The sequence below is a fragment of the Helicoverpa zea genome, chromosome 6, assembly GCF_022581195.2.
Source record: "Helicoverpa zea isolate HzStark_Cry1AcR chromosome 6, ilHelZeax1.1, whole genome shotgun sequence".
NCBI classification, from domain to species: domain Eukaryota; kingdom Metazoa; phylum Arthropoda; class Insecta; order Lepidoptera; family Noctuidae; genus Helicoverpa; species Helicoverpa zea.
In genome coordinates this window covers 11,948,418-11,971,234 of record NC_061457.1, presented here as the reverse complement: position 1 = coordinate 11,971,234, position 22,817 = coordinate 11,948,418, and the positions used below count along the sequence as shown (strand labels likewise).

General features: G+C 40.9%; 1 protein-coding gene and 1 non-coding gene across 2 annotated transcripts in view; both read left to right on the top strand.

The window, feature by feature from the left end:
• LOC124631285 (hemocytin-like) overlaps positions 1 to 22,817 on the top strand; it is a 51,919-nt gene that overhangs the window by 27,287 nt on the left and 1,815 nt on the right. The window contains exons 36-68 of the mRNA XM_047165604.1: positions 244 to 368; positions 1,529 to 1,722; positions 2,204 to 2,371; positions 2,868 to 3,026; positions 3,558 to 3,846; positions 4,258 to 4,450; positions 5,238 to 5,343; positions 5,668 to 5,926; positions 6,790 to 7,029; positions 7,408 to 7,639; positions 7,926 to 8,074; positions 8,504 to 8,754; positions 9,266 to 9,483; positions 9,772 to 9,989; positions 10,427 to 10,618; positions 11,083 to 11,210; positions 11,726 to 11,842; positions 12,123 to 12,242; positions 12,542 to 12,691; positions 13,223 to 13,381; positions 13,819 to 13,982; positions 14,391 to 14,520; positions 14,794 to 14,880; positions 15,214 to 15,376; positions 15,742 to 15,849; positions 16,114 to 16,332; positions 16,648 to 16,745; positions 17,154 to 17,357; positions 18,210 to 18,332; positions 18,784 to 18,942; positions 19,471 to 19,617; positions 20,090 to 20,306; positions 20,756 to 20,929. Of these exons, the coding sequence (XP_047021560.1) occupies positions 244 to 368; positions 1,529 to 1,722; positions 2,204 to 2,371; positions 2,868 to 3,026; positions 3,558 to 3,846; positions 4,258 to 4,450; positions 5,238 to 5,343; positions 5,668 to 5,926; positions 6,790 to 7,029; positions 7,408 to 7,639; positions 7,926 to 8,074; positions 8,504 to 8,754; positions 9,266 to 9,483; positions 9,772 to 9,989; positions 10,427 to 10,618; positions 11,083 to 11,210; positions 11,726 to 11,842; positions 12,123 to 12,242; positions 12,542 to 12,691; positions 13,223 to 13,381; positions 13,819 to 13,982; positions 14,391 to 14,520; positions 14,794 to 14,880; positions 15,214 to 15,376; positions 15,742 to 15,849; positions 16,114 to 16,332; positions 16,648 to 16,745; positions 17,154 to 17,357; positions 18,210 to 18,332; positions 18,784 to 18,942; positions 19,471 to 19,617; positions 20,090 to 20,306; positions 20,756 to 20,929 (5,660 nt within the window). The remainder of the gene's footprint in view (positions 1 to 243; positions 369 to 1,528; positions 1,723 to 2,203; positions 2,372 to 2,867; positions 3,027 to 3,557; positions 3,847 to 4,257; positions 4,451 to 5,237; positions 5,344 to 5,667; positions 5,927 to 6,789; positions 7,030 to 7,407; positions 7,640 to 7,925; positions 8,075 to 8,503; positions 8,755 to 9,265; positions 9,484 to 9,771; positions 9,990 to 10,426; positions 10,619 to 11,082; positions 11,211 to 11,725; positions 11,843 to 12,122; positions 12,243 to 12,541; positions 12,692 to 13,222; positions 13,382 to 13,818; positions 13,983 to 14,390; positions 14,521 to 14,793; positions 14,881 to 15,213; positions 15,377 to 15,741; positions 15,850 to 16,113; positions 16,333 to 16,647; positions 16,746 to 17,153; positions 17,358 to 18,209; positions 18,333 to 18,783; positions 18,943 to 19,470; positions 19,618 to 20,089; positions 20,307 to 20,755; positions 20,930 to 22,817) is intronic.
• Positions 22,297 to 22,388, top strand: Trnai-uau. The gene is given in 2 exon segments: positions 22,297 to 22,334; positions 22,353 to 22,388. It is a non-coding gene; the product is annotated as a tRNA-Ile (tRNA).

Here is a 22,817-nt window from a genome sequence, read left to right as displayed (position 1 = left end):
ATTGTTTTTGTGACAGTCATAGATCATCGAGGTTTCTATAACCGATCTATCAATAGTTTTTGCACGTTAGTTCCATATAAATTATGTCAAATGTCTAACCGAAAAACAACGGATGGATCGGAACAACATAAGGTTTTTTCATTTTCAACGTTATATCAAGTGCACAAAGTCGACACTCCCTTGACATTTATATGTTACATGGGGGCTGTACCCCATATTCCTACAATAATATTTGTATTACAGCTATGTAGATCTAATGTGGGGTGACCAGCCGTTACCAGATTCCGCGTTCAGCGCCAGTTCCGTCGCCAACGATCTTTTTGAACCGCAGTATGCTAAGCTCAATGGACATCCACTTGATGTCACGGGTAAGATTATTTATAGTTATTTTTGTAGTATAAAATCGAAGGATTGTTGCATTTTTTCTGGATTTGATAATAACCTATGCTGTTGATAAGTACTGTGTATCCAGATCAGACAGATCTCTTCAATAACGTTGCCCCTCAAATATTTGCTAGTGACTGCGAAACAGTCAAAATGCATAAACAAAACAGTATTGCGCTTGCGATTGCTTGATGGTGAAAAGCATGGAGAGAGGTGATATAAAGAATTGTACACGGTAACAAGAAATGCTCGTGTAATGTTATCGACGACAAATTAATTATTACTGTGTAAAAACCAGCACTTTTTGAAGGAATGCCTTTTTGTCTTTATATTTTATCTTACGCACCTTATTTAAATCTGGTAAAAGTCAACAGGGCAGTAGAAAGGTTAAAGCTCTCTCCAAGGATTACCACCCGAAGGTTAACTGGTAGAAAATGCCTAATAAATAAATAATAATAAATTTTATTTATTCAGATAACTGAGATCCATACAGTAGTTAGGTACACAAACAATATAATTATAATTAATACACAATAGTAAGCAGGGACTTAGTCTTCTGCACTAATTTCCACATAAGCGGGCAGTCGTGTCTACTGGCTATAGCACTCAAGATGCTGTGGCGACTTCCACGCAACCGACTGATGAAGGATGCGGTCTTTTTACGCCATATTGCTGCAAAGCCATCTGTGTGCGCAACAGCAAACATTGCTGATGCGCTACAGAAACGTGGAAGCCGCAACAGCGCCCTGAACGCGTTATTAAATTGTACCCGCAGAGCATTGTATGTTCTCTGAGTATAGTTAGCCCACAGAGCTCCCGTGTACAGTGATGTACAATATGCTTTAAATAATGTAATTTTAACTGCGTCTGTACAACGGGAGAATCTGCGGGCCAACATATTCGCCCGAACTGACAATGATCTACGTTCTCTCTCCATATCAACATCATCTTTTAAATCATCGGTGACCCAATGTCCAAGGTATTTAAATTGGTACACTCTAGATAACGCTTCACCGTTCAGGTGAAGGGGTTGTACTGGTGGACCTAAGACGTTAAACCCGCCGTTGTATAATGTGTAAAAGTAAAAATTATTTATTAAATAATAAAGAAATACCATTCTACTCCTATTCTTTACTTACAACAGCGGGCAGCTGGAACCCAGCAACCCAAGACACGAACCAGTACATCCAAGTGGAGTTCCCTCGCCGGGAGCCAGTGTACGGCATCGTGATGCAGGGCAGTCCTCTGTTCAACCAGTACGTCACGAGTTACTATGTCATGTATGGTGATGATGGCAACACGTTTGCTACTGTTAATGGACCTGATGGGAAGCCGAAGGTGAGGGTTTTGGATTTTTAAGATCTTGTATATTTAAGACATTTTTGAAAATTATAAACTTTAAGCAAGTTTTATATATCAAGAGATGCGTGCAAAACAGTTCATAAATTCAGTCCTTTTGTATACAACAAATGTGTCGTTGTACCCCTTTCGCTTATGACAATAGTTTATGTGGGAACAACTTTGCGCAAACGAATGAGATGTAGCCTATATCGTTTCTCGATAAATGGGCTACTGTTGGAACTACACACGTTTTTTATTATTTTCCATTCCTATTTATCATAGTCATCAAGTTATTTCTTCTAAATCTACACTACGCTGTATTTCGAAATAGAGAGGACCTGACTAATGCAATAGGAATAACACGGAAGGATAAAATACGAGCAAAAAAACGACTTCAAAAAAGGATAGTACTTTCTTGAAATTCAAAAACGAAGAATTACTTGTACTTAATGCTTAATCTCCACTCCCCATACTCCAGGTGTTCCGCGGCCCAGTAGACCACAACAAGCCCATGAAGCAGATGATAGAACCCCCCATAGAAGCGAAGGTGTACCGCGTGCAGCCTCTCACCTGGCACGAGGAGATCGCAGTCAGGTTCGAGCTGATAGGATGCAGGGAGCCCACTGCTGATACTACTGTTACTACTGTCCTGGTGAGTTGTATGATAGAACCCCCATAGAAGCGAAGGTGTACCGCGTGCAGCCTCTCACCTGGCACGAGGAGATCGCAGTCAGGTTCGAGCTGATAGGATGCAGGGAGCCCACTGCTGATACTACTGTTACTACTGTCCTGGTGAGTTGTATGATAGAGATAGGTAATTTTGAACCAACCAGCAAAATGGTGAAAATATCACACTATGTAAATTAATGTACCTGATGTTCAATGTTGCTAACATGAACGTTTCAAAAGATTACTGACATTAGACTAGTTAAAACAGCAATTTTTACTTCAATTAAATTGGATAGCAACCCCACAAGCTCCCCCTTTTCACCGCTTCTAAGTGTTATGGCTGAAAAAAAAACGGTGATAAACAAAGATTCTAGAAAAACATTGTAATTTTAATGTCACCTTTTTAGTAACAAAATTAATCATAGAAACACCAAAATTAACTACCTAGAATAAAAAATATTTATTTATTCCAGCCACCGGCCATAAAATGCCTGGAACCTCTAGGCCTAGCTGCCGACCTACCCATAGAGAGCATAGAAGTGAGCTCCAACAACGACGCCAGGAAATACTTTAGGCTGGACGGAGAGAGGGGCTGGAGACCGCTGTATAGTACTCCTGGAGAATGGATCATGGTAATATTTGGTTACATCTTATATACACACATGTAAAATAATGTGTTTATTTTATTTACATCTAATATCTATATAGGTATCCAAAAAAGGTCATCAATCAGCGGTTGATGACAAGCAAGAAAGAAATAAACATTTATTTGCATAGAACACAGGTGGTACCAGTTTTTACAGGGGTTAAAAGTTTTAGGCATATTCTGCCTAACTTGCAAATATTTTTACTTGCATAATAATTAACCATTCGATATAGATTGTAAAAACATCTGAATGGCTATCTGATATCTCTTTAAAAATTATAAAACCTTTATTTTATTTTCTTAACAAAGATTTAGAATAAAAAAGTACGTTTAATTTCGTGATCAGAGATATGACCCATTTCAATTAATAAAGCCACTATTTACCTCATTCTGTGTGTACATGTGTTCACATTTTTCTTTTAGAAGGTTTCAATTCCATTGTTCTTTTTTTGTGTTAGTTACATCATTTAAACAAACCAAACCATAACTCAACAAAAAACCATTTTTCTCTCCCTAGTTCAACTTCACATCCCCACGCAACATAACCGGAATCAAAACTAAGGGCGGACCACTAGGCTGGGTCACCACCTACAAGATCATGTACACCTCCGATCTATCCACCTTCAATCCCGTGGTGGACGACAACGGGAATCCCAAGATATTCCCCGGGAACTTCGACAAAGATACCGCGGATGTTACAGAGTTTAATCCCCCGATTCATGCGCAGTATTTAAAAGTGTTGCCGATTTCTTGGAAGGATAATATTGAGATGAGGATCGAGCCTATAGGATGCTTTGAGCCTTATCGTAAGTATTTTTAATGTAATTTACTTATCTAACGGTACCGTCTGCATGCAAATTAAATAAGTATTTAAATTCAAAACGGAAGTGGAAGAATTTCTTTTGCAGTTATAAAATGAGAAATGTTGAGTACCCGGGTTTGAAGGGTTGATGCTGTATGAAAACCGCGATCTGAGGGTGTGTTCAATTTTTTATTGAATCAGTTGAGCTTTAGTGCAGTTCTTCCAATCAAAATTAGTCTATTAAATCCTTTGTTAGGTTTAAGGCTATCTGTGTACCAAATTGCATTTGAATCGGTACAGTAATTTTGGCGTGATAGCGGAACAGATGAACTTTCAAATTTGTAATTTTAGTAATGATATAATATAATCTGTAATTAGAATTATATTTAAGTGTAATTTCCTGTCAATCTTTCAGCGGTCACAGAGAAACCTTTAGAACCCACAACCCCAGGCTACAAACCGAAGATAGAAACCCCTCCACCATGCGAGATGTGTCCGGGAGTGGAGAAGATCTTCGAGACATGCGACTGCCAGCCCCCAACGCAGTACTATGATGGCGAGAACTGCGTCACCAGGGACCAGTGCTCCTGTGTCGAGTCCTTCATGACGTGAGTACTAACTTTGAGATCCTTAGATCCACTACATCAGGCTCCAAAGTGGGGGCAACAGGGCCATAACCTGCCGGGTCTGTGGAATTGTTCGAAAGAGTTACCGCGGCCCTGGTACGTAAAGGGCCCAAAAAGAAACATGGTAAGAGTCTGACACTCCCTCACGCTGCACCCAACAGCAGGAGTTGTCATTTTATGATTGACCAGCAAAAATAAAGGCCAAAGCGAAGATAGAAACCCCTCCACCATGTGAGATGTGTCCAGGAGTGGAGAAGATCTTCGAGACATGCGACTGCCAGCCGCCTACGCAGTACTATGATGGCGAGAACTGCGTCACCAGGGACCAGTGCTCCTGTGTCGAGTCGTTCATGACGAGTACTGGTTTTAGGACCTTTAGATCAACAGGACTGGGCTACAAAGTGAGGCCCACCAGGACCAAAGCCTGCCGGGGCTACGGTACTTTTCGAAAGGATTACCGCAGCCCTGGTATATAAGTCTTACTAGCGTCCCAGGGTAAGAACGTCTCGGATGGTTATTAAAAGTATCCTGTACCACCAATTTACGGTATCAAAAATAAGTGTTACTAAAACGACTATCTTTTGTTTTATATTACGGTATATTTGACATTGAAAGTGTCTCTGGGCGGAGAAATTTTGTTAGGGGTTTAATGGCGAAATCTGGGCCTGCCTAAAGCAAAAAACAAACGATTTTTTTTTATTTAATACACTATGGAAGACTACAAAAGCTGTCATTTATTTACAATTTGTCAATGTTATATCATTATCAGGTACCCAGTAGGGTCTACATTCCGCGGGTCGAACTGCGACGAGTGCGTGTGCAAGCTGGGCGGCATCACTGACTGCACGCCTGTTAAACAATGCAAGTGTGCACCGGTAAGTGATACTTTTTTTGCATTTTACTTTTTTTCCTTTTATTTTTTTAAATCGTCTTTTTTTTCTTTCGAAAACTTGAAACTAGAAAACTTCATTGTCATTATAAGTTTATTCTTGGCAATTTCAATATTTAAGTGTTTAATGGTGGCATATGTGGTGTGGTGGCAATACCACCCATAGACATCTTCAAATATATTTGCCATTCTTATCGACTGGGCTGGAATTATTGCCCATTTGAACACTGCGGTAGCTAAAATCCAACTGAAAGCGTTAAGTGTGTTAAAAGGCCAATAACTCATTTAAAACTCCACTGTTGTCCATCAGGACCTAGTACCAAAACTATCACCTTCAACCTGCGAGTGCCTCTGCGAGCCATGCACCAACGGCACGAAGATCTGCCCCACCAGCAAGCTCTGCCTACCCCTCGACAAGTGGTGCGACGGCCTGCAGGACTGTCCTGATGATGAGAAGGATTGCACCACCAGCACCACGGTCACCACGCCCAGGACTACTGTGAAAGAGGCCGTGGTGGTCACTACGGAAGCCCCGGCCACAGTCGCTGCTGTTGTAACTACGCTTGCCCGTGAGTATATGCTTGGTGGGGTTGGTTTAAACAAGTATAGGAATTTATTTTTTTTTACTACTGGTAATTTTGTTCTCGACTTCCATTCGTCTTTGACGGTCCTCGTTCTATCATTCACTCCTCGCATTCATTCCGTCTTTTAGGCAATGTATCTTTCACAAGTAGACAACTGACTGTTACAAACAAATAGTACATGATTTACGGCTGACTACTTTACATAGATGACTTCGAACAAGTATCAAGATCATAGGAATATCGTTCCAAAATCTTGTGTAATAAAATTCAAAATTGATTGGCGAATTGGCGTTGAATTGGCATGAAACTGTTCTAGGGTTCGATGACGCCAAACGGCTTAGGCAGGCAGCGAGAACGTATTATACACAAATCCGAGGCGACCTTATCCCTACCTTCCGACATGCTCCAATCAAAATCAAACAGAAAACTATATCAGCCCACAATAAACACTCCAACTCAGTCACTACAATAAAACCTAAACCGGGTGGTAAGAAATTATTTTTACCATAGCAATTTTGCGCAACTTTCTGAGCTATATTTTTGAAACCACGGCGTTACATAAACAATTTTAATAGGGGATTTGCTTCACCGCTTGTAAGCTGCTTTACGGCACCTTTTGACAACTTGTGGGCGTAAAAAACTCTATAAATAGGATATCAGATAAATATACAGATATTCCTCTTAGTGATTTGACAATTAGGGTTATTTTCTTTCATGGATGACATTGTACCTTAGCACATAACATGACATTAGGAAATATTCAAGGGCACAACACACTGCATTCAACTTCACACAACTAACAGTCTTTACAAGCCAATCTTTGACCTAAGTACCAAGTTTCCTTCCAGCTGTGGAATGCCCGAAGGTGGAATGTCCTCCTGGGTACAGCGTTTACTACACGACCACGGAGCCCAGTGTCTCCCGACCCTCGTATGGTGTTGCCACTGAGCTGCCTCCTCCAAGACCTAGGTACTCCTACCAGAGGTACTACAGAGGGTCTAAGGGTGGCTACTCGAAGGGCGGATACTCTAAAGGCGGGTACGCGAAGAATGGATATTCTAAAGGAGGATTCTCGAAGGGAGGTTATGGTGAGTAATGTTTTACTTTAGCTTCATATTTTCTTATGTTTGAGTTTAGTACCTACTTAATGTGGCTAGGTGTAATATAAATGAAATTAGATACTGCATTTATACATATCTGAGATTACTCCAGAGGTGATCGTAGTAATTGCACTTGGACAGACAAATGCGCAGTAATGCAGTTGTTGGATACTTTTGAGCTAAATTCCTCTGGTTGTCCCCTAGAGGTCTTTGAAAAGTCCACAGTACTCAAGAAGCTGAATTTTTAACTTGGTATTTTTGAAACATGCCATATCCTGAGCTAACTCTGCTGTTTACCACAATTTCTTTTCTAAAAACAGTCATTATATAACATACATGAAAACCACACTCATCTTTGACCCACAGGTCTCCCCCCACCACCTCGTCCAAACCAAGCCTTCTCTCTCGACAAACCAGACATAGTGACTCCCACTCAAGCTCCGAAGCAAGAGTGCGCACAGTTCAAGTGTGTGCCGAAACTACCCCCCTACAAGCCCGGCGGAGTCACTCCAACCCCCGTATGCTCTGTAGTCACATGTCCTAGTGGCTACACGCTGAGATTGGACTCTGAGGCTTCGGGATACAGCAAGTGCCCTGTGTAAGTATGATAGGTTTTATAAATGTATTCTGTTGTTGTCTTCTTGTGACTAATAAAATAATAATCTTTTTGGCTTCACAATGCCTATGATGCCTGAAACATGCTTGCCGTTTTGAAAACATCCTGGTCAACAACTACCTTAATATCACAAATTATTGGTTTCTTTCTGTAGTACCTATCGTGGATTCCAGATAAATGTTAAAATAGAGCATTCTTTGCAACTTTTTACAAACTTTATAACTACTCCAAAACTCGTGACTTCATTATATAAACTGTCCACTCTCAGGTACGAATGCGTGCCACCTCCGGAACGTCCAGTATACTGCAACGTGACCGGCCGAACGTTCAACACGTTTGACGGCACCGAGTATAAATACGACGCCTGCTTCCACATCCTGGCTAGAGAGAACAGATTCGATGCTTGGACTATACTCGGTAAGTTGGAAACTAGGTAACATTAAGAAGAACTATGGCAATTAATCAATCTCCTCTAAAGTCTGGGAGAATATCAGTGGTATTATTTTTCGCATCTTCATAAAAGAGCTTTGCGACCTCAGTTACAAAACAAAGGTATGGATAGCTGAGGAGTAAGGTTACAAAACAAGTCTTTGCACTTCCTCACTTCTCCTTTCAAGTAAAGACACTTAAAATATTAAAGGAGGCTATATTGGAACTGTTTCAAATTCCAAAAGTGCCAGTTACAAAGTAAATAATGTTATAAATTGTTAAGGGAACTTTACACCCCTTATTTATCTGTAATAAAGAACTAAGCATAACCTTTGTTAATTATTTCATTCCTGTAGTTTTTCTATTGAAATAAACTACCACATCGACCGTGAAGGAATAAACTAACCTCTTTCACAGTCCGCAAGAAGTGCCGTCTCGAAGGCTGCCAGAACGAGCTGATAATCCTCCAAGACGACCAGCTCATCATGGTGAAACCCAACATGATGATAGAGTACGACAACTACGAGTATACCGTCGAACAGACCAGCAAGATCTGCTTCCAGAAGAACAGCTTCAATGTAGGAAGACTTGGCAATGGTATAGCTATCAAGAGTCGGAAGTATAACTTCACTGTGCTGTATAATTCTGAAGGAGATATTAAGATTGGGGTGAGTGTTTCATTGTATTTGTTTTAGGAAAGACCATCATTATCAGTCAAACCTTTTTCCTAGTTATGTTCGGGTCGTCTTTTAGTTTTATTGGATGCTGCTAAGCATCAGTGTTTTATATAGAGCGAATGCCTATCTGACTTCAAATCTATTACCCTAGCGACACGATAGCACTTGGTAAGACTGGTGGTTAGACTTCTGACTCCCGAACCCTGAAGACGTGGATTTCACTGTAACTTTTTAGTTCATTAGAATACTGACCAGGTTTTTAAAGTAGCCCAAAAATCTGCACGGAAGGCTAACGTATCCACATGGATGCATCACACATCAATCTGACAGTCTAGAAGAAAATATAAAAATATTTTTTTATAATACTAAAGATAAAGCAAATGATAATGACTCTCAACCAAATTATTTAATTTAATTTTTTGAAGTGTTTTCCATATAACCAATTTCTATCACGGAGTCAAACAAGACAACAAAACAAAATACTCAATCTAAAATTTTCCAGGTATTCAAAAGCTACATGGGTTCAGTGGACGGTCTCTGCGGCACGTTCGACGGCGAGGCTCAGAATGACCGGCGCCTGCCCGACGGACGTCTAGCAACCAGTATAGACGAGTTCGGCCGCGGCTGGGCCAAGCCCGGCCTGCCGCCCAACGCCTGTCAGACACAGGTTATCTCTGATCAGAAGCAGAAGAAGGCTTGGAAGCTTTGTGATGTCATTACGTGAGTCCGATAAGAAAATTGTTATATTTTTTCATTATTTTTGGTTGTTTGATGTCTTGAAAGTAATATTTGTAAATAATGTAAAGACATTTTTGACGGGACTTAATCACGATATTATTTAATAGCCAAATTGCACCGACCGTGGTTACGAGTGGATTTCCGTCAAGGTATAGTACATTAAAAAAATATCGATTAAGTCCCGATTGGGTATAAATTGCAAAATACTAGTCACCCTCCTTCTTCTAAATGGATACAAAAAAAAACTAAAGCCTTCATACCGATTTACAGCAATCAGCCATTCTCCCAATGCGGCCGCGTACTAAACTTACACAAATGGCGTAACATCTGCTTAGAGAAGATCTGCTCTTGCTCCGAGTTACTGGTCAACGGCACCCGTCGCACTGAGGAGCAGTGCCGCTGCCTGCTGCTGGAGCAGCTCGTGGCCGAGTGCCTCGCTGCCGACAACAACGTGGACCTGTCCAACTGGAGGATGATGATGGACTGCCGTAAGTGTACAGTTACATCTGTCTAGAGAGAAGGACTGCTGGTGACGTACTCAGGAGCAGTGCCGTAAGTAAAAAGATAGACAGGTGTTGTCATAGAGAAAATTGGCTCATGTATCGTTTGCCGCATCCAAGAGTCAATAAAGTTTTGCTTGGAATGGTGATCCAAACGTGGGTGTGGAGTTCTACAACCAGGCCTTGCTTTTTAGAGCTATTTTTCGAAAATAAAATACTTACATTAAAAAAATAGTCTTAAATACCTGTTAAACGAGACTGTATTTTTGTGGCAATGATGCGCTTGTTTCTTCTGTGTTTTAAGTTAATATTTATCTACATACATAATATGACGACACGTGACGCTTATTTTCGACACCCCGTAGCCCATGCCGTTACAAAAATCACGAATGATTTTAATATAAAATAACTTGTTTCCCCCACAGCGGCCGACTGTCCCCCACCTCTCGTCCACTACGACTGCTACCGCAAGCAGTGCGAGCCTCGCTGCTCGGAGATGGGTACCGCCAACGTCGCATGCGGCACGGAGGACGGCCAGTGCTTCCCCGGCTGCTACTGTCCGGAGGGCAAGCTCAGGAAGGGAGACCAGTGTGTGGTGCCGGCTGACTGTCTTGATTGTGAGTATTTTCAAATTCAAATATTTTATTTCAGACTTCTCCATATTTATAGTGTTAGTATAACTTCCTAATGTTATATTAAGAGGATGATAAAAAAATACTGGATGGAATAATGGAAAATTTAAGGTAGTACATTCTATGGGAATTATCCAACTTAGTGGATGGACTTCAAAAATATGGGTTCATGGTGCTCCATCACAAAGGAACAATGTCAAAAATGTCAAGAGCGTACGACTACAAAGAGGAATTTTAATAACCTATTTCTTGTCCCGCAATATACACAAAAGTTAAACTAAACCCCCTGTATCTTTCATAAAAAGAGGGGTTATCCATTTTTAATCCTTTAGAAAGAAACCAACCTTATAGCTAACTATATAACTAAGGAATTTAGTAGTTTCTACAAAGAGAATTTGATTACTATTAGAATGATTATTAAATCTACTTATCCCCTTTCCAAAACCCAGGCACTTGCAACGGCGTAGGCACTCCAGCCAAATACGTGACCTTCGAAGGAGACGACTTACCCTACCTTGGGAACTGCACATACCTCGCCTCACGGGACAGGAACGAGACTGGTCATCATCAGTATGAGGTAAGGGTTCTCTCCCTGTACATCTATGCTTGGTCAGCACTAACTCAACATTTTAATAAAACATGTAGAATGTTATAGAACAAATTGTACTTAGGTAACATTTTAAAGCAAAAGTATTTTTTTTTAAATAGACCTTTAAAAGCTCTATCAAAACACTATAGTTGCACGGTTTCAAAGAGTTAGTCTCATGAAGAAGAACCGGCAAGAAACTCCGTGGGAACTCTTTTCAAAAGAAAATAATATTAATTACAATAGTTTTCTATCTATTCCTGAGAACGATATACAATGCAAATTAAGCTAATCATTATGTATTTTAAAAATGTATTAACTTTTGCACAATAGGTGTCAATAATTAGCTGTTACAAGGGTGTGATATAACAATTGTAACAGCTAATTATTGACGCATTCATGTAATATTAATTTTGTTCCTAGACTTAGCTCAATAACCATTGTAATCGGTTGTTTTCAAATAAATTTATTTTTATTAATGAACCGTCTCTCCATTCCTTAACTAGGTCTACTCGACTAATGGACCTTGTGAAGAAAATGATGCCGTCGTCTGCACGAAGGTTGTGCATCTGGTCTATGAGAAGAAGGTTGTCCATGTTAGCAAGGATAAGGATAATAATAAGGTTAGTTGGATGTTTTTTTTTTTGTTTGTATTTTTTTTTAATTTTTGACTACACAACATAAATGATCTGGTATTTTCGAAAATTGTAGATATAATAAAATTTCTTCGTATTTTGCCATTATTTACTTGCAGCAAATCGAAATTGTTTACTGCCATTAAAAAAACACAATTTATTTTTTTGTGCGATTGAGCAACAAACGTAAACGTCGGCATTATTTATTTTCTGGGTAAGGTAAAACTTTCCAATAATGGGCTTAAAGTAAATATTTTTATTTCTACAGCTGCTCACCACGATTGAAAACGAAGCAGTATTCAAGTACCCAGTTAAGAAGGATTGGGTGACCATCACACAGGAGAACGGACAAGATGTCACCATACTGCTGCCGGATATACACGTTGAGGTAACATTTTAATACAAAGCTTTTAGCGTAATCATCATCATACTTTATCATTATTAACAAATCACCTACCCGAACCTTTTAACACAGAAGACGTGAGTTATATACTCATCACAAATATATGTCGACAAACTGTCTAAGTTTTTTTTCAGTCAATATTTTAATTAAATTAGCGATTAAAATCATCATCATCTTATTATTTTTTTTGGTTTTTACAGTATATATTTTTCTCATATGTATTTTCAGCATTCTATAGTAGCTTTTATGTAGCTAATATACCAATTTTTATCTCAATCCCACAGCTAACAGTCCTCCTAGCCAAGATGGAGTTCAGAGTTCGAGTACCGTCATACTTGTACGCGAACAAAACGGAAGGGCTTTGTGGCGTATGCGCCGGGTACCAAGAGATGCTTGTCACCAGCAATGGCACCCAAACCGATGATTTTGATGAGGTAAGTTACATTTGCATTAAATATTTGACTCCTACGCAAACGCCCCTTGTATATCTTGGACACCAATGGCTGATAAAAAGGTGAAGGAAAATCTCCGGGAAACCTGAATTATAAAGTCTGAAATCGCCAACTCGCATTGACCAAGCGTGGTTTTACGCTCAATCCTTGTCCGTGTGAAGCCGGCTTTTGACTACGGGATATAATTTAATATATATTACATCTTGAGATATAATATTTTATCTCTCGTCTTACATTTTGAAAAAATATTTATAGTGAAAACCCGGCTTGAGAGGCCTGTGCCGTGCAGTAGGACGAAAAAAAATGCAAAGGCCCATGTATAAATTGGAATAAAAAAATAAATAATTTGATATGTTCATGATTCCCTATGTACCTGTCGTCCCTATGTAGAAGACGTCCTTTTCTTCTATTTTTCAGGAATCCATTCTATTAAATCCAGTTCAATGATCATATTTTACCCCAATAACCATTATACTTTAACATTGTACTTAATTACCCCCTATCATCCCCCAGTACGGCAAGAGCTGGCAAGCCACTCCCTCAGACCTGCAGACCCTGGACATATCGGAGCAGGCGCAGTGCGAGCAGCCGCCCCCGCCGCCCGAGTGTGTGCTGCCCCCACCGGAGTCCAACCCCTGCTATAATCTGTACAATGCTGATCGATTTGGAGCTGTGAGTATGCCTTCATATTATTACAACTGTCTTATTTCTTCTGCAAAGCAAGCTTATCTACAGAGAGGCTCGAAATTTGTCTGGGGTAACTTTTAAAGGCCTTATACTTGAGATAGATTGCAAAAATGTACCCCCCGTCTAATAGAAGTTATGAGCAGTCGAATCTATTCTTTTTTCACAGATTTTTTGAAATTTTGTTTTTGTTCAGAAAAGTGTCCAATGTTACAATTAAGTATATGTAGTTTACATGTGCTGTAGGTTTACATTTAGGTAATATAATAATAATATTTGGCTCCCTTTTAGAGACAGCTTCCTTAGTCCGTTGCCTTATTTTTGGACCCATACTTACATCAAGATTTAGGGAATCCTAATGTCGTAGATAAAACTGTTCTACATTCACAACCGCTCGTATTCTAACATATTTTCCTTTCACCCAGTGTCACGCGCTAGTAGAACCGCAATCATTCGTGGAGGCTTGTGAAGCGGATCTATGTGCAAACGCAACGGACGCCTGCGTAGCATTAGAGCGTTACGCGGCCGAGTGTCGGCGGCAGGGAGTCTGTCTGCAAGATTGGAGGACTGACTTGTGTCCTTATCCTTGGTGAGCTATCCTACTGATATTATAAACGCGAAAGTTTGTGTAATAGTATGCATACGAAAGAACACGATAGGCTTTAGTCAGAAAAAGTCTGTCACTCCGTCACCGCTGCTAACCCATAGCGGGAGGAGTCATTTGATGATTTTTACCATCGAAAAAAATAAGAAGTTATATATACTGTCCTTGCCGATTTCGGCTGTGGTAACTGCTTTCAATTACCTATTGTTAAGGTGGTCAACACTTCTATGCGCCCTTTGATGGCTAAAGAAGTGATTCTTATGGCTGTACTCTTAAATAAATGTTCTACCAAGGCTTGTAATTAGACATGGAAGACATCAGGCTGACTCGAGTTTTATATCTAGTGTTTTCCCAAAGTAAAGGCCGTATACTTAAACTAGTTTTGTGTTGTAGCGCGGAGCCTCTCGTGTACCGCGCATGCGTGACGTGCGAGTTGACGTGTGAGAACAGTGATGAGCTCACAGAGCATCCGGACAAGTGTCACCAGCCTGCTGGCGAGGGATGCTTCTGTCCTGAAGGAAAGGTAGACTGGTTATTAATTTACAAATTATAAAGTAAGCGTTGTGTTCAAAGTCAAATGGTTTTACCGTCTTTTAAAAAGAAGCTGCTGTTGGTATTTATACCACATACATATTTCCGACACCGACTACTTCCAATAATGTTTCAAAACGAATAAAAAATATTGTAACTTTTTTAACAGGTTTTGGTTAGCCACAACTGCTAAACCGAATAAAAAAATACTTATTATTTTATTTTGGTACTTTAGTCCAGTTATGAAGTGACTGATTCATTTCAGGTGAAAGTGAACAACACGTGCATAGAGCCAACAAAATGCTTCCCATGCGACGCCAACAAGGAACACTTCGCTGGCGACCAGTGGCAGGTAAGGTCTACTTTGACCCTTATTTACAAGTAAATTATATAATATTGTCTCCATGATTCGATATAAGGGCAGACCCGACGAAGTTTTTAAACAACCAATATAATTTTTCGGGGATATTACTAAATGGGTGGAGACGAGATACGAAATTCTATTTTTTTTTTAAACTTTTTGCTCCGTTTTGGTTTATATGGACACGTGGCCTTACCACTATATTATGTCTCGAGTAATTTTTTTTCTTCTGAGATTTTTTTGCAAATCACCGATTTGCCTATCTGTTTTATACCCTTTAAGGACCCCATACATAATATGTACAAAAGTTTTCTCCGTACACAGGAGGATGCATGCACAAAGTGCAGCTGCAGCAAGTTGTCAGGCGAGAACACAGCTCACGTGTCGTGCACTAAACAGACGTGTGTGGCGCCGCTATGTGCCGACACCGAGGATCTCATCACCAAGCCGGCCAAGCCGGGCCAGTGCTGCGCTGAACATCTGTGTGGTGAGTGAAATTGAAGGTGTCACTTCAGTCTGCATCATCATTATAAGCCTTCTTTATTGTCCCACTGCAGGGTACAGGTCTTTTCTCATATAAGAAGGAATGAACATTAGTCACCACAGTTGCTGAGACGAATAGTCGATTCCGCTTTAATGTCCAGGTTTCCTCAAAATATCTCCTTTACCTTTACTCGATCATTAGTGACCAAGATGTAATTAGAAACTACATATAACTCCCATTGATACCTGCCTGACCTGGAATCGAACCACTGATATTGAAGAGGCTGGTGCTTTAATCACTACACCGCCAGCCAGGATGTGCCTCTGTAACATTCTATAACGAAGGTGAATTTACGTTTTCGCTTCTAGTACCCAAACCGAAGAAGAACTGCACTGAGGCCAAGAAGATGGACTGCGGTTTCGGCCAGGTCCTGAAACAGAAGACTACAGCCGACGGATGCACTGAGTTTGCTTGTGGTAAGAGCTCTATGCAATAAAAAATATTGTATTATTTAACTTGACATTTACCGGTATTTTTAGAAACCAGAATAAAATATTTTCCAAGTTATCTCTTAACAGTTCCACCAGTGAATGTACCTATGTAAAAATGATTGAGAGTCAACTTTTGAAAGTCTGTAAGCTACTAAAAATTGGAGAAGACTTTCCTTAAAGGAAATATTTTTCCTCCTGACTTCAGACCGACTTTTATCTATTCTGTGAAACCAAAATTGAACATTCCAGAATGCATGCCCACAAGTCAATGCCCGCCCATACCTGATGAGAAGGAGGTGGAAGTCTTTGAGCCTGGCATGGAGCGCGTTATAGACAACAGTGGCTGCTGTCCGAAGGCCCAGTTCCTGTGTAAACCGGAGACCTGTCCCAAGCCACCAGACTGCCCCAAGTTCCATGATCTCAAGACTTACAATGTGTCTGGGAAGTGCTGCGTGGAGTATAAGTGTGGTAAGTGTAAATCTCGCTAAGTTTTTGTCATATGGGAACATTGCGCGGATCGGTGCGCAGAAACCTTTAGGTATCAGCTGGTGATGAAATTTTATGGGCAACATACGCTAGTGAATTTTAAGAAAATTGTACTAAATAACCACAGCATAAGCGTGCATTTTATCTGTATCCTTGTTCACAATCGATAAATGTATTGGCTAAATTGTCTACACTTTAATTTAGCATATTGAAGCTGGTTATCAAACTGGCTATTGCTAACAAACAACAATTGTTAGGCCAAAAAAAGTTGATACTAAAAGTAATGGTACGTTTTAGAACTGCCCAAGGACAAGTGCGTGGTGAAACTGGAATGGGAAGCGGCGTCCAAAGGTGGGGAGAAGGCGAGAACCACACCACAGACCATGTTGAAAGATGTAAGATATAGTTTTATTATACAGTAGGTAACTTTATTCAGGGACTGGTCTAGTTAAAAAAACTTTATATAAGGAGTCGAAACTTAGTAAATTGCATCAAAATTATTTATGAACGATTAGTGTAGTATATTTGCATAGAAGATGTCTGAGCTGATGTCCAATTATCGCATAGACACACGCAAGTTTGCACGCAATAATCTGACTGCAATACACTCAAAAATACTTTTGCAAATTGTAAACTTAGACGATTTCAAGTTCAGTTTTTTTGACTAGATTTAGTAGATTTCCTTACGATGTTTCTTTTCACCACTGGCGTCTGCGATTACAAACGTTGTTTTAGAAAGCTACCAGGTTTTCTCTCTGGGACATATTTTCAACATCCTCCAAAAATTTCCTTCCCCCCAACAGATCGACGCAGTCTGGCTAGACGGTCCATGCCGTTCGTGCCGCTGCGAGTCCTCAACCCTGGGCACATCAGCTCGCTGCACAGCTACGGAGTGCCCCAGCGTGCTCAGCACCGAACACTTCGTGCTGGAACCCAGGCCCGTGCCCTTCCAGTGCTGTCCCAGGGCTGTGCATGTGGCTTGTAGAGACGGAGATGACATTTATAAGGTAAGGAGATACTTAAAGGAGTAGGTAAGCGTCGTGAGGCTGCGAGTCATCAGCATTAGGTACGTCAGCGCGCTGCACAGCCACGGAGTGCCCCAGCGTGCTCAGCACCGAACACTTCGTGCTGGAGCCCCGGCCTGTGCCCTTCCAGTGCTGTCCCAGGGCTGTGCATGTGGCTTGCAGAGATGGAGATGACATTTATAAGGTGAGGTAGATTATGGTGAAGGGCTGTGAAAGTTGATAGTTTTTAAAAGGAGTTGATACTGACAATTTAATGACGCGAAATTAAAAAAATACATACAAAAAAAGAAACGGTTCTTTAAGTACTAACTTAACATCGTTATATTTCTGTCTCATTTAGTTATCTACGAGAGAAATACTTTAAGTAGAAATTAACAAAATCACTTTGCAAACATGACTTAAACTTCTTCATGCACTTGGATAAACAATAGCCTTAATAAACTTTCAGAATTATTTTCGCTTTTATAATTTTATTTATTTATTTATTTGTATTTAAATAGAACGGCCAAAGCCAATTACACTATTTAACTTATAACTAATTTTAACTCAGTCATGCATCCTTCTCACAAAAATTCAAACATGCTGACATTATCACCTTCCATTCATCCGCAAACACATCAAGATCTGTGTTTGAGTTCAGGAGAGTATTAATGGCGGCTGTCGTTCGAGGAATAGGCGACCTGAAATGTGCCACAGTACGGGAACTTGGGACATCTGGTAAGCGATGTCTGCTGCCACGACGATGATTGGCCGGGACGAATAGGTTGCATATTTCATTATGTAGAATCATGTCATAATATTAGTAAGGATTAAAACTCATCTATTCACCTTTAGGTCGGCGAGAACTGGACGTCCCCGGTGAACCCGTGCGAGAGCTACCTGTGCAAGCAGACGGACACGGACGGCAAGCTCGAGAAGATCACCACTGTGCAGCAGTGTCACACTGACTGTCAACCGGTAAGTCTATCTTCATGGTTATTTATTATAAGTGGTTATTTTTGGGAATTTATGAAGTCCAAATAACAGTCAAGGAAATGTTCGCTTTTTCATCAAAATTAGAAGTTTGTATCTCTATAGTTCTCATAGTTTTTTTATGTGTGTGTCTCGTTAAATGGAGACCCAGTCGAGGGAACTTCTCAACGGTATGTGGCAACTAGCTCAAGTTTGGGCTTATTTTAATCGTATTGACGAGAACTTCATACTGGAATCTGCTTGACTGGCACCGCGAGCTCTGTAATTGCAACGAAGAACAGTTTCTCCTTAATATTACTCTTTAAAATAATGTCTTTTAATTAATAATAACTTTCGTTTCAAGGTTTGGAAATATACGACAGTTTAAAGAACTCTTTCACAGGTTCGTCCAAATTGTGTAATCCTATCTAAATAACAAACTACCTTCTCCTCGCAGGGTTGGAAGTACTTCCCAGCACCACCTTCCAGCAAGGAGTGTTGCGGCAAGTGCGAGCCGGTGGCCTGCGTGGTGGACGGCGTCGAGCGACCCATCGGAGCCAAGTGGACTTCTTCAGACTTCTGCGCTAACTATACCTGTGTTAATGTCGATGGCACTGTGAGTACAATGAATGAATTAGATTTTATGGAATTAAGAAGTGGAAAAAATGTAAACAATTGTTAACTTACGTATGGTTGAAGTAAAAAAGAAGATCAATTTTATGGTAGGCATCAGTCTAGCCTTTTCCTATATTGGGGTATGTTGGGGTTAGCTTCCTCTCAAACAGGATGCATCTTAGCATCGGAATATAATAAACAGTGACTGTCCATCTTACCTCCTCAAGCTCAGTGATCCGGGGAACAGGATACCTCCTTGTAACTTCTGTACTTTCTCTCCATTTGTTTCTTTCTACTCTTCGTACTTTCTGGCTTCTGACCTAACGAATGCCAAAAATATTCAAACGGCAGCCGGTATCCAGTAATCTTCCGAAACGTGTAGACAAGATAGTCATCCATCCAGAAACCGACCGCGTCAAGCGTTGCTTAAATTCATGATACTCCGCGCGGTTTTTACTAAGCCAGTAAAAACAGCAATTTAAATATTATTTTATTCAAGTTACATAACATTTTTTTTTACTTTCTGCAGCTTCAAGTACAATCGTCAAACGAGACGTGCGTGGAAGTGTCGGAGGCTACCAGGAAGCAGTTCGTGCTGGACCAGGAGAAGGTGACCGGCCAGTGCTGTCCTAAGGAGGAACCTGTCGCCTGTAGAGTTGGCAACGCTATTTATCAGGTAATAATACTTATTTGACAAGTATTTTTTATACAGCATTAAGGAAATCTGTTGCTTCTTGATTGCTATTTATAATTGATCCGATAGACTCACACAGAAAAGATGTAAATCTGTAAGAATATCGACATCAGTGCCATTTAAACGTAATTTTGCTATTTTAATCCGCCATATTGAATTTGTAACGTCATCAAAGTCATAATTAAATTGTAAGAAATACTAAAAGTCACAGCGCATTACGCCACCTAATTCTTCAGTACTAACATACATATGCAAGTTTACCTTCATAGTGGCTAGACGCCAGTCAATCAGGTTGGTAAAAGAGTCAATGTGCTGGTGGCCAGTTTACTCTATGGACATGACCGCTGGCCGCTAGTCCCTACGTGCAAATAATAGGAAGAAGCAATTACTTTCATATCCCAATCTCGCTGGCCGGATCGACTTGATTGACTAAAATCCCTCTTTCCCCTTACAGGAAGGTCAAACCTGGACATCACCTTCCGAACCTTGCAAGAACACAACCTGCGCCCGCGACTACAATGGCAAACTAACACACAAGGACAGCGTACAAACGTGCGCAGACGCAGCCGGGTGTAAGCGCGGCTGGACGTACGTGCCGCCCGCCCCCGGCGTCTGCTGCGGACACTGTGTGCAGACACACTGTGTCGTCGAGGACAAGGTGGTGGCTCCTGGTGAGTGTTGAGATAGCTTTCGTCAAACTTAATGGCGGCTTATGTTGTCTTAAGGCCTCCTCATGCAGGTCCGCGGTTCGCTGATACCTAAAAATGGCTATACTGAAGAACTATACAATTTTCAGGGACCAAGGTAGTTTTTATAACTGTCCCATTGCAAGACCGGCATTTCCTTCTCATGAAGCGAGAGAAAAAATAACCGGTGCTTGTAAATTTAACCAAGCCATTTATACATGAAACTTCATTGCAATATTTTCCTTCACTGTAAATCATGTTTGCCTGATATCGAATATGTAAGTTCACGCCAGTGTAGTAGTTGATATTACTTCTTGAATAAGATATACTTTAAAAGAACTACTTACAATTCACACATAATGTTAAACTACCTCGCCTTCTGAACTTCCTATGTAGTACGAATTTTAAAGCAACTTTAACACTCTTTCCTACAGGTACAACCTGGCAGTCCCCGGACAATTGCACGACATTTACGTGCGACGCGTCCGGCGATGATGTGTTCGTGACGTCATCGCCGGCCGTGTGCCCCGACGTGTCGGCCTGCAAGCCCGAGTATATCGTCAACGACACCTGCTGCCGACTCTGTAAGGAACCGCCTGAGAACTTGAGTAAGTGGATATATTGTAACTATGTATACGACATATACGTGCGACAAGTCCGACGATGACGTGTTCGTGACGTCATCGCCGGCCGTGTGCCCCGACGTGTCGGCCTGCAAGCCCGAGTATATCGTCAACGACACCTGCTGCCGACTCTGTAAGGAACCGCCTGAGAACTTGAGTAAGTGGATATATTGTAACTATGTATACGACATATACGTGCGACAAGTCCGACGATGACGTGTTCGTGACGTCATCGCCGGCCGTGTGCCCCGACGTGTCGGCCTGCAAGCCCGAGTATATCGTCAACGACACCTGCTGCCGACTCTGTAAGGAACCGCCTGAGAACTTGAGTAAGTGGATATATTGTAACTATGTATACGACATATACGTGCGACAAGTCCGACGATGACGTGTTCGTGACGTCATCGCCGGCCGTGTGCCCCGACGTGTCGGCCTGCAAGCCCGAGTATATCGTCAACGACACCTGCTGCCGACTCTGTAAGGAACCGCCTGAGAACTTGAGTAAGTGGATATATTGTAACTATGTATACGACATATACGTGCGACAAGTCCGACGATGACGTGTTCGTGACGTCATCGCCGGCCGTGTGCCCCGACGTGTCGGCCTGCAAGCCCGAGTATATCGTCAATGACACCTGCTGCCGACTCTGTAAGGAACCACCTGAGAACTTGAGTAAGTGGATATATTGTAACTATATATACGACATACACGTGCGACAAGTCCGACGATGACGTGTTCGTGACGTCATCGCCGGCCGTGTGCCCCGACGTGTCGGCCTGCAAGCCCGAGCATATTGTCAACGACACCTGCTGCCGACTCTGTAAGGAACCACCGGAGAACTTGAGTAAGTTGATATATTGCAACTATATATTATTATTATGTCTTATGTAATGTGCCTAGACTTTCCCAATTATGAAAGGCAGGAGCGACTGTACATCTGACCTCCTCAACTCAGTTTTGCCCGGGCAACTCAAGATCCACCATTTGGTAATATTTGTGGTAATGGTTGTCAGAGTTTCCTTAAAAAGTATTAGGACTAAAAATGTATAGTATGGGGAATGGTAGTTTTCCTTCCATTTGTGATGATATTCAATTTTAGTTACTAGTTTTCGTTTCAACTAGACGTCTTTAATGGAGGTGTTTTAGAGGACAGCATTTCTAAATTTATACATATTTCGGAAGGTTTCATACAATCATAGGTATAGTCTACACTTCCTCATGCCATTAAAAACCCTGACTCAGTCTGAAATGTTAAAACACATTTCATTAACACACTCCTCTCATTCCGCAGTCGGGAAACACCCAAAAATGAGTTGAAAAGGCAAAGCTATAATATATAGATGTTCCCATAGCTCCAGTGGCGCAATTGGTTAGCGCACGGTACTTATAAGACAGCTCGCGTGAGGCATGCCGGGGTTGCGAGTTCGAGCCTCGCCTGGAGCAATCTTTTGTACTAACTAGTTTAATGTTGGTGTGATTAGGTTAATGGATTTTATAGTGATTGATGGTTTTACTCAATTGGTAGTTTATGTTCGTACAGAGTAGATAAAAAGGTGCATGTATTTTTACTTTTCAAAATAGGCAGGTAGCTGTTTGTAGGTCTTTCATTCTGTTTTCAGTTCAGTTGATGATTATAAATAAGCTACGATTAAGAATGTTTGAATGGATATTCAGTTTACTCATTTACTTGTATATAGATTACCTCTGTAGACCATGATTATAACTCTTATTCGAGTCATTTTTAAATATTTTTATTTTTAAAGCTACACAAGTCCTAATATTATCTCTTTTTTTTTAAGGTTATCACTTGCCTGGCCCTTCCCAACCATTGACCTCGACTTCCAGTCTAACTACTGACATACCTAATTAAAT